Source organism: Vipera berus (assembly GCF_964194415.1).
Source record: "Vipera berus genome assembly, chromosome: W".
NCBI lineage: Eukaryota > Metazoa > Chordata > Lepidosauria > Squamata > Viperidae > Vipera > Vipera berus.
In genome coordinates, this window is record NC_138210.1 from 53,356,205 (window position 1) to 53,368,884 (window position 12,680).

The 12,680-nt window shown below is 42.8% G+C and overlaps 1 protein-coding gene across 1 annotated transcript; it reads right to left on the minus strand.

The window, feature by feature from the left end:
* Positions 1-522: 522 nt before the first annotated feature.
* Positions 523-12,451, minus strand: LOC308675990 (ubiquitin-conjugating enzyme E2 S-like). The gene is made up of 4 exons (XM_081341682.1): positions 12,245-12,451; positions 8,595-8,742; positions 7,812-8,002; positions 523-1,008 (listed from the first exon to the last, which is right to left on the minus strand). Exons 1-4 carry the CDS (start codon positions 12,245-12,247, stop codon positions 718-720), a joined length of 633 nt encoding a protein of 210 aa, XP_081197808.1. The 5' UTR covers positions 12,248-12,451; the 3' UTR covers positions 523-717.
* Positions 12,452-12,680: the final 229 nt, after the last annotated feature.

Below are 12,680 nucleotides of genomic sequence, written 5' to 3' on the forward strand. Positions count from 1 at the left end.
CCATACAGATGTTTCCCAGAACAGTCATTCCAGCTTTCCCTTACCTGAACATTCTAGATCTACACAACCCCTAAATGTCAGAGTCTCATTGTGACCGGTCGCAAAGACACATAATTCTCCCTTCTATATAAAGATCCCTGCCCTCATGTCCACGTCTGAAAAGCATGTCGACAACAAACTTGTGATTCAGGTATTACGTGAGGAAATATTTCCCTTTTCTGATATGAAGCCATTTTATAAAGTGACACGGAACTCTAAGTCATAGTACCCTTCCCTTGTAGTTTTATAAACCAGACCTATTCCCCTCCTTGATGTTTTCTTCCCTTAAAATGAAAACAGCAGGTTTTTTTTCTTCCAAAAAGCACAGGTACCTCTTCCCACCTCCACCGAGTTCTGACTTTTGGGTCTTCCAGAAGGCCTTCATTTTAAGGAGGGGAACATGCTCCCCCACCCAGCTTCATATGATGGCACAAGCGTACATGTAAGAGCCTTCCTTAGAAAACAAAGGCATTTAATAGATTTTTCTGCTTTTATAATTTAAATAACTTAAAGACTGAAAAGAAGAAAAATCCGACAAGGGTAAGACAAAGTTGGACTGCAGTCTCCAAGTGAAGATGGCAGAGGAAGAGAGAGGAGAGATTGAAAATGTACTATGGAACCCCCAATGCCCACAACACGCCTGTTTCACACCCTCAAACCCCAACCCCACCCCATCCCCTAAAGCCGCCGGAGAGCTCGCTTCTTGTCAGTCTTCTTCTTGGAAGCCAGTTTCTTGTCTCTGTCACCTGCGTGTTTCTTGGCCATGGGACCCTCCCCGGAGGCACCTGCCGAAGAAGAGCAAGGCTCACCAGGGTTCTTGGTATGCAAGCCAGAGGAGGGCTGGGCATGAATCTCGGTTAGGAGCCGAGCTCGGGAGGCGTACTCCTCATAGTTCTCCAGCAGGAGGCGCCCTGCCTCCTCATTCAGGGCGGATTCCGGGTTGGGATGGATCAGCAAACACTTGATGGTCTGGAGCAAGAGCAAAATAAGGAAATCACAGTTACAAGAGGGAGGCATGTCTATGGAGGTTCTCAGTCATCCAGGTCATGGTTGCCCCCAAAGGCGTTCTTGCAACTGGGCTTTTGTTTTTCCTGGTGGCATTCATACAAATGATCACAGATTTGCTTAATGGCTGCCCCAAACAAGAGGTTACTCAGAGCTGAAGAAGTTTCTTGGATGAGAAGCAAAATGTTTTCCAGGGAAAACAAACTCCAGGCGCACCTTTTGAAAAAGCACCTTGGGGAAGTGGGAGGAATCATCAGACAGAACTCACGACATTCAGGGCCAGGGGAAGATGGCAAGTCTCCCATTCTCTCCAAGGACTGGACCAGGGGTAGACAACCTTGGCTCTTTTATGACTTGTGGACTTCAACTCCCAGAATTCCTGAGCCAGCATGGAAACCTCTCCATTTCTACTCAGCATGGCTGGCTCAGGAATTCTGGGAGTTGAAGTCCACAAGTCATAAAAGAGCCGAGGTTGCCTACCCCTGGGCTAGACTAACTTCCACCCTTGATGAGTTTATTTCCTTCTGCCTCCCCAACCGAAGAGGTTTTTTTCTCCAGTCTCCTGAAGGAATGGAGAAGAGACATAATAGGCTTTGGTCACAAACAATACAAAACTCTAGACGCTGGGGGAAGCACAATGCAGCTTTATACAGGTCGTCCTTGACTTACAACCCCAGGTGAGCTCAAAATTTCTGTTGCTAAGTTGAGACAGTTGTTAAAGTGAATTTTGCCCCGTTTGACAGTGATTTTTCTTGCCACAGTGTTGAAGTGAATCACTGCGGCGGTCAAATTAGTCGCATGGTTGTTAAGGGAATCTGGCTTCCCCACTGACTTTGCTTGTCAGAAGATCGCAAAAGGCGACGATCGCGTGATCCCGGGACACTGCAACAGTCATTAACATGAGTCAGTTGCAAGGCGTTGAATTTTGATCACGTGACCATGGGGTATCTGCAACGGTCGTTGTGTGTGAAAAATGGACATAAGTCACTTTTTTCCAGTGACGCTGTAACCTTGAACAGTCACTAAATGAACTGTTGAGAACTAGCAGATCTTTCTCTTTCAGCAAATCATAGCGACTGCAATAAAGCTACAGTTCTCAATGTGTTTATAAATGAATACACAAGGCACGCTTATGGCAACACTTAAGAGGCGTATTGGCTGCGGGTGTGGATGTACGTGCGCTTTTGTTGGCAGACAAGGCCACCTGGGTGGCTAAGAACAATTGATCTGCAACAAAGGCTTGAAAGCCGTATGGCACTCCAAGGAGTCTGATCTAAAATCAATGCCTCCAAAACCAAGACAGTTATGTTTGACAAGAAAAATAAGGCAAATTATTGCAGGTCATTCTTAAACGTTTAAAAAAAAAGAACCACAAGCAAGCAAGATGAATTCGCCCAATTTGATACAATGTTTACTGAAGATGAGGACACAGTTGGGAGAAATGTGAAGTCTTTTGAATGCTGACCGTAAAGTAGTGGATACTATTTGTCCAGTTGCCAGGAACGAAGGTTTGATAAAAAGAAGTGAAAATGATCGCTTGGAGTGCGTTTCTGCTCGTTTTTATTGTACGGAAGCGCAGAAACATAAAAGTTGGATGCAATGGGAGTGTGTATGTGGTTGACCAAGAGATAGCATCAAGACTAGATGTGGAGTGATCTGTAAGAATGAAGTACACTGAACTGGTTTAGTGATACCGGAGGAATGAAGATGAAATCACAAAATAAGTACAGTGGTACTTTGGTACTCATCATTAATTGGTTCCAGAGGTGCCGTGACTACCAAAAACTATGCATACCAAACACATTTGCCCCATAAGGAATAATGTAGTGAGTCACAAGGCAGCCAGCCAACACTGACAAGTTCTAGCTTGAGCATTGAGTACCAAACAAACGATGAGTTTGGGGACAAAATTTTCACGTCAAAATGCACTGAGTACCAAATTTGATGTTTCAAAGCACCCGAGTAACAAGATCCCAATGTACGTGAAGGAAGTTTGAGTGGAGAGGAAAAGAAAGTTTAAGGAAGTCATAGCTAGGAGGAGTCGATAAGAACTCTAAAAAGACAAAGCTGGGAGGTTTAAGGCAACGTATAAAGCACTGTATGGATGTAGTGATTTTCAAAGATAAAATAGCATAGAGATGTATTGGTATAAAATACGTTTAGCTGTATGTTTTTTCTCCATCTCAGAGCCTTAAATTTCTATGACATACTATTCGTTACTCCATTTTGTTCTCTTGGAACAACAAGGTTTATCTCAGTAGCATAATTGGGACACACAGCCATGTACAGTAATGTAATCCAATTGCTCGATTTTATATATAAAGGGTACACAATTTCACATTTAAAATGTTTCCATTCCCCCTATAAAACAACGTCCCCCATGCAAATAATAAAAAATCAATAGTTAAAAAAGATAAAACATTCCAACTTTTTTAGCTCCCAGTCTTTTGGTTCTGCAGAATAAAAACAGAGCTATAGGAACAAGACAGCCCATTTTCACAAGTGCATTACCCTTCCAGAATCGATCTCTGTTTGTGAGGAAAGTGCACTTCACTTCAGAAAACAGAGCTAACATGGTAGATCAATGGCTAAGGCGTTAAGCCCACACGCAGAGGCATCAGTGGTGGGAAGAGTCAAAATCTGCAAGATGGCAGGTGAAACACTGTGATTGAACCTCTGTCCCTTTGAGAAAAAAAATCTGTGATGTACACATATACACAAAGGGCAGGACTTCAATCACAACACTGTGCCCACGATCGTGCAGTTTTCACCCCAATCCTCGGACTCTTTGACCTGTAAGCTTCCTTTTATCCAGAAAACTCAATCAATGGAAAGCTTTTCAAACCAGCTAAATGCCTATGGAGATTCTCAGTCATCCAGGTCAGAGTTGTCCCAAAGATGCTTATTCAAAAGGCAACTGGACTTTGTTGTTTTTTTTTCCTAGTAGACGTTTCGCTTCTCATCCAAGAAGCTTCTTCAGTTCTGACTGGTTTCGAACCAGCCCGCTTATCTCTCTTGCCTTATCAAGTGCGAGAAGCATCGTGACTTCTACAACGCTACTGTTTCCAATCCTGAAATTTGAACCCAAGCCTTCGGTGGTCACACATTCCCGTTTTGCAGACAGTAGCACCATCCCAGGGCCCCAAGCCATGTTTCAGATTCAGCTCCGGGACTTTAGAACTGAAAACTCAGGAGTTGGAAAGGTGTGCTGGAAGCAGCAGGAGAAAAGCTGGACGAGGACAAAATACGGCTTTTTAAACCCCCCCCCCTCTTGCTGCACACTGGCAGTAGGAAAAATGAGGAATTAAGCTTTGCAAACTGTGCCGGCTGTTCTTAATGGAGTTCACCAATGACTATTGATTTTCCTTTATTTATTACATTTGTAGACCACTGAATCTCCAAGGGATGCCTGGCAGTTTACAAATGACTTCCAAATTTATAGTTGATTGTTCATGTGCCTTTTAAAGTGTTTAATTAAATGCAAACATATCTACAAATTACCAAAGCTCGGAAGCACCATTTTGTGATGTGTAAGACCACTTACTCTTCTTAAAGTCAAAGCTGTACCAGACCAGCATAGAAATTAACCAGAATGCATCTTATAAATTAATCCAGTAATACAAAGTCTCTTAACTAAAATGCTTTCTAAGTGATTTGAAGTCCTTCTTTCTGCATGCAACCTTGTCCTCCTTTTTCATTTCTTCGACATAGCTGTGTGTAAATACTGAACACCCTCTCTCTGCTTTTGCATCTGGAAACAAAGTGGGCAAAGCAGAATATCATTTCTGCCTCCTGAAACTCCTTGAATTAAAAAAGGACCGTTCTGCTGTACACTTTTTGGGGAAAAAAAATTAAAATATAGGTAGTCCCTTGACTTACGACCACAACGGAGCCCAATATTGCTGTTACTTGGTGAGATAGTTGCTAAGTCAATTCTGCCCCATTTTATGTTGTTAAGTGAATCACTGCAGTTAAGTTAGTAACATGGTTGTTAAGTGAATCTGGCTTCCCCCCCCATTGACTTTACTTGCCAGAAGGTTGCAAAAGGGATCACGTGATCCCACAACACTGCAACCATCATAAACATGAGTGGGCAAGCATCTGAATTTTGATCACGTGACTGTGGGGGAATGCTGCAACGGTTGTCAAGTGGGAAAAACGGGCATAGGTCTACTCTAGGCTACTTGTGTTGACTGCCAGCTGCCAGCAGTTTGATTCTTACCAGCTCAAGGCTGACTTGGCCTTCCATCACTCCGAGGTCGGTAGAATGAGGTCACAGATTGTTGGGGACAATATGGTGACTCTATAAACCGCTTAGAGAGGGCTGTAAAGCACTATGAAGCGGTATATAAGCGTAAGTGCTATTGCTATAAGTCACTTTTTTCAGTGCCATTGTAACTTTGAGTGGTCACTAAATGAACCATTGTAACTCAAGGACTAGCTTTATAGTTTTGGGAAAAAATTTTTTCCTCAACAGCTCATTCCAAATCTTTCCGTGAGCTATTTTGAAGAAAGTCACACATTTACAAATTCAAACATTTGCAAACCCTTTTGAATTTTCATCTATTTCTATGTAAGTATGACCTAAGATATGCTGTTCTCCACGCAAATTACAAAAACTAGATAAAAGAAAACCCAACTAAAATATCCAAACAGCACTTGTCCATTTATTCATAAAAATAATTCAAAGCTACATTTTGGCGTGTGGCAAAGGTTTGTGAACTTTTCTCTCAGTAATAATGTGGGTCCCCTTGAGCAGCAATAACTGCAGTGAAATGTTTTCAATAGCTGTCAATCAGTCCTGCACACTGGTTTGGAAGAATTTCAGCCCATTCCTCCTCACAGAACACTTCAAGTTAGGGATGTCTGTGGGCATCTTCACATGAATTCCATGCTTCAGATCCTTCCGCATTTCTATAGGATTCTGTCACTTAGGTTTTATATCATTGGTCGCTATTTGCTTTCTTTCTATTGATTTTAATTGTTAGCCATCCAGAGTCATGTATATGAGAGGGCTAGTCATATAAATTTACTAAACAACAAACAAAGAAGGCCAAGACTTTCCAAACTATTTACTTTATACATCTTTTAACTCTGACTATATTTATTTATTTTATTTTTTATTTTAATTCCATTTATATCCCGCCCTTCTCCGAAGACTCAGGGCGGCTTACAAGCTTAGCAGTAGCCTTCATTCTATGTATATGCCTGCTTATTAGGGCTTTCACACACCCCCAGTGGCATTATTACAAAGTCAGCTTAATTGCCCCCAACAATCTGGGTCCTCATTTTACCTACCTGGAAGGATGGAAGGCTGAGTCAACCTTGAGCCTGGTGGGATGCGAACCTGCACTAATTGCAGGCAGCTGGTGTTACTTAAGGAGGCATTAGCCCACTGCTCCACCAAGGAGACTAGATGCTTTTGGGTCACTGTCTTGCTGCATGATCCACTTTGTTTTGAGTAGACAGATACACAGACAGATACTGCGATATTTTTGTGTAAAATTTGCTGGCACACTGAGAGCCAGTTTGGGGACTATAGGCCAGGTAGGTACATTCACTGATATAAATCAGGGATTTTCAACCTTTTCACCCATTGTACCACTTTTAGGATAGGGCAACATCTGAGTACCACCAGTCACCTAGCAAGGTGTCAAAAACTTGATGACCAAAAAAAAGGAAAGAGTTTGCTTACTGACTGTTCGAAGTTACAATGGCACTGAAAAAAGTGCCCCCCCCAAGCCACAGCCGAGCAAGACACCTGCCTGCCCCCCCCCCCGGCGGCGCTCTTCCTCCTGTCTGAGGTTTTCATTGTTGTGAGCATTTCTGTTGAGGATTGGCAGCGGGGGTGGGGTGGGGGATGTTTGGTTTTTATTCCCCTAGTCTGCTGGGTGGTTGCAGCAGGTTTTGGTCACTTCACATGACCCTGGGACACTGTGACCGTCATAAATGTGAATCAGTTGCCAAGCATCTGAATGTAAATCACAAGACCCTGGGGATGCTGCAACATTCCATCTAATCGCTGCTTCTTCTGGGCTCAGCAGAAGTGGCAGGATCAGCGCCAAGCTCCAGCTGGAGCCTGGCGCTGATCCTGGTGCTTCCGCTGAGCCCTGACAGCCCCGAAGAAGCACTGATCCTGGCACTTCCGCTGAGCCCTGACAGCCCTGCAGCTTCAGCCATCTCTCACTCAGGCTTGTGTGGTGCTGCCACCGGTTCAGCTCATTCCCCTCCCCCGCTACCACTTTTCTAGGATGGTCGCGTACCACCTGCCAGGTGCCAATGTACCACAGGTGGTACCCGTACCACTGGTTGAAAAGCCCTGATATAGATGATTAGACAGACAGACAGACAGACAGACAGACAGACAGATAGATAGATAGATAGATAGATAGATAGAGACAGACAGATAGATTTTGGGCACAGAGCAACTGGTCCACATTTACAAGATTGCAGCATGCTGCAGTCATGGGACAATTTACCATTTTTTGCTGAAAATCAGTATTTATGGGTTCATTTAATGACCATGGTGATTCACTTAAAGACCGCCACGAAAAGTGTCCTAAAGTCAGATTGGTCACATAATGGCCCACTTAACAACTGGCAAAACAATTCTGGGTTAAATTATGATAGTAAATTGAGGACTACGTGTACATGTAGCCCTGTGGGTTTCTGCCCAGGTACTAAGAAGAATAAAACAATCACTTTGGGGGGGGGGGGTTCCACTATCTACCATCCTGGGATCTACCCAGTTAAAAACCACAACCTACCAGCAGGACATGTCGGATGCCCAGTTCTGCTTTCCAGTCTTTCTTGAGCACATTGACACAGATCTCCCCATTGGCACCCACATTGGGGTGGAAGATTTTGGTCAGGAAGTAGCCTTTTGGTGGACTGGCAGGGAAGTCTTTGCCGAGAATCAGCTTCATGCGGAAGAGGCCACCAGAGTAAGGAGTTCCTTCTACAAAGGGAAGAAGAAGAAGAAGAAGAAGAAGAAGAAGAAAAAAAGGGGGTGGTGGGTTTCCTTATCACTCGACTTATGATCAGTTCCGATGAGGACTACACTTTGGGCATTCGGCAACCAGACCACATCCTGGGATCACATGATCACCTTTTACAGCAGCTTTGCTAAAAAAAAACCAGCACTTACTTCTGGTTTTTTAGCAAAACCAACGGTGAACCAATGGTTCACTCAATGACTGTGGCATTCACGTAACCACCATGGATTTGCTCAGTGGCTGCCACAAAAAAAGAAAGCAAAATCAGGTTTGCTATGTGACTGACTCTCTTTAAAAATCAGCATGGGTTGCAACCACAATGGCCAGGCTCCATTATAGTCATATATCTGTATGAGGAATATCTTCTCGAGTAAGGCTCACATTTCCAACCTCTAACTTTTTCCTTCCTACTGACCAATAATTCAAGATGGGCTGCCTTCTCCGGTATGATTCTTTGACTAGAGCAGCAGCAGCATCACCTACAGTTCAATCTTGAGATGCAACACTGAGAAGAAATTCCCAAAGATGAACCTTCTTCAAGTAACCCTCTCTCACCAGGTCCTTCAATGGTGACCTGCACATCTGTAATGTCCTCCTCATTGGGGAACACCTTGATGCCCTCGGGTGGATCTGATGTTAGAGCGGAGACTTCCTTGTAGACCAGCCGGATCACATGTGGAGGCAGGTTTTCAACATTGGAATTCTGAAAGAGAGAAATTGGGGAAGAGATGGGAGACTAAAAGAAAGGATGGGCATCTTCTCTAAAAGAATATCTTACTGGATACAGCAGGGGTCAAAACGCTCCAAACAGCACTGACCAAAACACTAACACAAAAGAAAGACAACTTTCCATGACACTGTAATATCTTTACTCTGGCCTTAATAAGAGTTGGGCCAGCAACGTCTTCTTCAAAGAATACTTACGAAAGCAAAGCTTGTACAGATATATATTTTTTAAATCTACATTTTAATAATTCAAATGTCTATAGGCTTTGATCTAAACGATCAAAGCATACTTTTAAAATTATCTTCTCAAGTAAATGTTTCGTTTTATCTTTCGTCATACGCACCCTCTAAAGATAGTTCTCTAGGATGTGGATTTTTGTCCATTACAACTTTTGAAGGAGTTAAGGCTGACTCAGGAATAAAAAGGAAAACCATTTAAGTGAGATCAACAGATTCCAGAGCCTCCACGACTAGATGGGAGAAAGAAGAAACCCGTTTCAATAGAAATAAGACTCACTTATTACAACGGATACCTGGAAATACCTGTCCTGGGTTCCTTGTCTATCTAAGATAGGAATAGGCAGCCTGCAACCTTAGATTAAATTCAGAAATTGACTCTCTGTCAAGAGTACATTCTCAACTGTCTACTGCATCCAGTTTTGGTCACCACGATGTAAAAAAGATGTTGAGACTCTAGAAAGAGTGCAGAGAAGAGCAACTAAGATGATCAGAGGTCTGGAGGCTAAAACATATAGGGAACGGTTGCTGGAATTGGGTATGTCTAGTTTAATGAAGAGAAGGGTGAGGGGTGACATGATAGCAGTGATCCAATATCTCAGGGGCTGCCACAAAGAAGAGGCAGTCAAGCTATTCTCCAAAGCGCCCGAAGGCAGGACAAGAAGCAACGGATGGAAACTAGTCAAGGAGAGAAGCAACCTAGAACTAAGGAGAAACTTCCTGACAGTTAGAACAATTAACCAGTGGAACAACCTGCCACCAGAGGTGGTGAATGCTCCAACACTGGAAGTTTTTAAGAAGAGACTGGACAGCCATTTCTCTGAATTTCTGTCACGGGCCTCCCTTTTTATATCTTTCTTTAATGCCACAATAATTCACTATCATAGGCCACAAAAACCTATTACACCTGATGGTGGAATGGTGAGAAACCTTGGCTACAATATAACAACTGTGGGTGGTACATCAAAATACCCCTTTGCAGAAGTGTAAATAGAGCTGCACACATTTACCTTAATACAGAGCTTGACACTTGAAAAGGATGCTCCATAAAGCTACTGTTTTCCTTAGCAAGCTTTTGTGCCCACAAAATTGGATTCTCCTCAAGAGACCAACTATAAAAAAAATGTTACAGTACAACAATCTATAACCAATGATGGTAGAAGTGACTGCACCTGTCTAATGTAAGTGACTTCTGAGGTGTATAAACAGAAGTAGAATAATTTTGGATGTTATAAGAATGCTATCTCTTGGGAGCAACCGCAAGACTCCAGCAAGAATACAAAGGATTTAGGCAAGATTGTTGTGGTTTCCTATCCTAACATTCTCAGTTTGCCTACATAAGCCAAGAAAACTTTTTAAGTTAAAGTTAGTCCTCGTTTAGTAACAGTTCAGTTGGGACAGTGATGACAAAATTACTTTTATGATCAATCATTGCATTTACTTCTCAAATCTGTAAAGCAACGAAAAGTTGAAATAAAATTGTCAGCATGGTCATGGTTTCACTTAGCTGCTTTGCTTAACGACCAAGCTGCTGGGCCAAATTGTGGATGCTAAATAAGACTACCTGTACAAGAAAAATGCTTCATTTTCCCCCCCCCCACACACACACACACCTTTTTGTACACACTTAAAAAAACTGTTCAATGAAATCTGAATGCGGAGATGAAGTTAGCAGAGAATCTTAGTTCTGACCTCACCCACAGCTATCTTCAATCTTCAGTGCCCCCCCCACTCCCATATACTACTTACCAAGTCTGACTCCTTGAGAAAAGGCCAAATTTAAATACACTTTAAAGCAGGGGTCTTCAAACTTCACCCTTTTATGATTTGTGGACTTCAACTCCCAGAATTCCTCAGCCAGGCACGCTGGCTGAGGAATTCTGGGAATTGAAGTCCACAAGTCATAAAAGGGCCAGGTTTGAAGACCCCTGCTTTAAAGCATGCAAAAGACCAGAGACTGTGCAGATTCAAATACAGAGAGAAAATATTTGAAAGGATATGCAGAACAGTGCACACAAACACAACTGTGCACTGAAGAGAGCTAAAGGCCTAAATGGCTGAAATCAGAGCAAAAGACTTTTAAAAGACTGATCTGAAAACAGTATTGTTAATGAAACCACTAAAATTCACAGCTTTGATTACTGCAATCCACATTTACTGTGCTAAATGTGAGTGAAAAAGTTGACAAATATGGAATATTCCTCTTTGAGAAAAGAGGCATCTTCTCATATCTGGCAGGAAGAAAACGTGCACCTACTTAGAATCCTGTCAAACAAAAAGAAAAATGCACACCACTTTAACATTTATCAATCCAGATATTGTGTATCACTAAAGATGTGCTAGAAACTGTGCTTCCAATAGCACTGCATTCCAGAAAAACCAAGCTTATTTATGTTGTTAGTGGTTAGAAATCTACTTTCCTGTATAAGTATTAGTGGTTTTTAAAAATATCCTCTAGTCTCCAGAAAATAAGTTTTCGTAAGAATTAACCATAAGATATGCCACACTTCATGTTTCAGGAGAAGAGCCTGGAGGGGGCAATAAAGTTAGAACAAAGAAATAAAGAAGCAAAGTAATCTGAAACATTGGTTTGAAATGTGACATACTTCATGGACGCTCCACAGTGTCTAAACCAAACTTTAACCTTCTTCAAGCAACTTAAGCTGCAGAGATTTAAAATTTTAACTGAACATTCAGAAAGGCTGAAGGCCAGGCCACACTCAAGATGCAATATTTGGGTCCAACTTCCTGCAATACTACCATATTATTTATATCCCACCCTACAATCATTGACTCAATTTAACATGCAATATACAGTACTGAGAAGTACGGAAAGACACCATCCTGTTCCAAAATAGAACTTTGATAACAGTTCACACATTTTCAGGGTAGGAAATCTAATGCTCAAAGCCCAAAGATCACACTCCAGAAAAATCTTGCAAAAAGCAATTTGATTTTGGTCCCTAGTTAGTAGGCAGTAGAACTCAGGCAACAGAAAGACACTCACTCCATGCTACTGGTTTTTTGCACTTACACTTGTGCCTGCGCAGCACAACCATGTAAGCTCTCCAGATTCTGTTTTTGGGAAAGAGTTTTAAGTTCACCATCCTTTTAAGGTTTACTCACATCCCGAAAGTTACCCCACGTAAACCTACCCAAGTTCTGGGGAGTCCCCGAGACCGAGCAGAAACTTCAAACAAGTGGGCAAGGAAAGGGGACACGCAGCACTAAAAGCCACTCACCATTGTGTTGGGTCTGCACAGAGGTTGCAAAGTAGCGCGATTTACCCTGATCTTTGGAGGGCTCACATACGCGCCTTAATCGATAGTTAAAGATTCCTTCTGATCAGGAACCTATCCTGAATTGACTTGGGGGTTCAGACAGTCCCCACTGAATGGATGCCGGATCTTCTTGTTTAGGAAGTTTGCAAATGTATATTTTTATGATAATTTCCCCGCCACCCCCCCCTACTTCTTCCCCTCTGTGAGGCGCCCTCCCCCCAACTCAACTCTGCCACCCTCACTTTCAATGAGGGTGGCCCCTGAGCAACCAACGATTTTATAACCCTCGGTCAAGATCAGCCACACCCCTTTAGAACCCCGGCTACCCAATCCGGCCCGTTAGAACGGAGGGAGTCCGGTCCACCCCCCTCCCTTCTTGGGTCCCCTCCTCGCTGAG

Coding starts and splice junctions, on each gene's coding strand:
- LOC308675990 (XM_081341682.1), bottom strand. Junction 8,003..8,594: donor GGTCACCATTGAAGGACCTG/GTGAGAGAGGGT, acceptor TTCCCTTTGTAG/AAGGAACTCCTTACTCTGGT. Junction 1,009..7,811: donor GCATCCGACATGTCCTGCTG/GTAGGTTGTGGT, acceptor CTCTTGCTCCAG/ACCATCAAGTGTTTGCTGAT.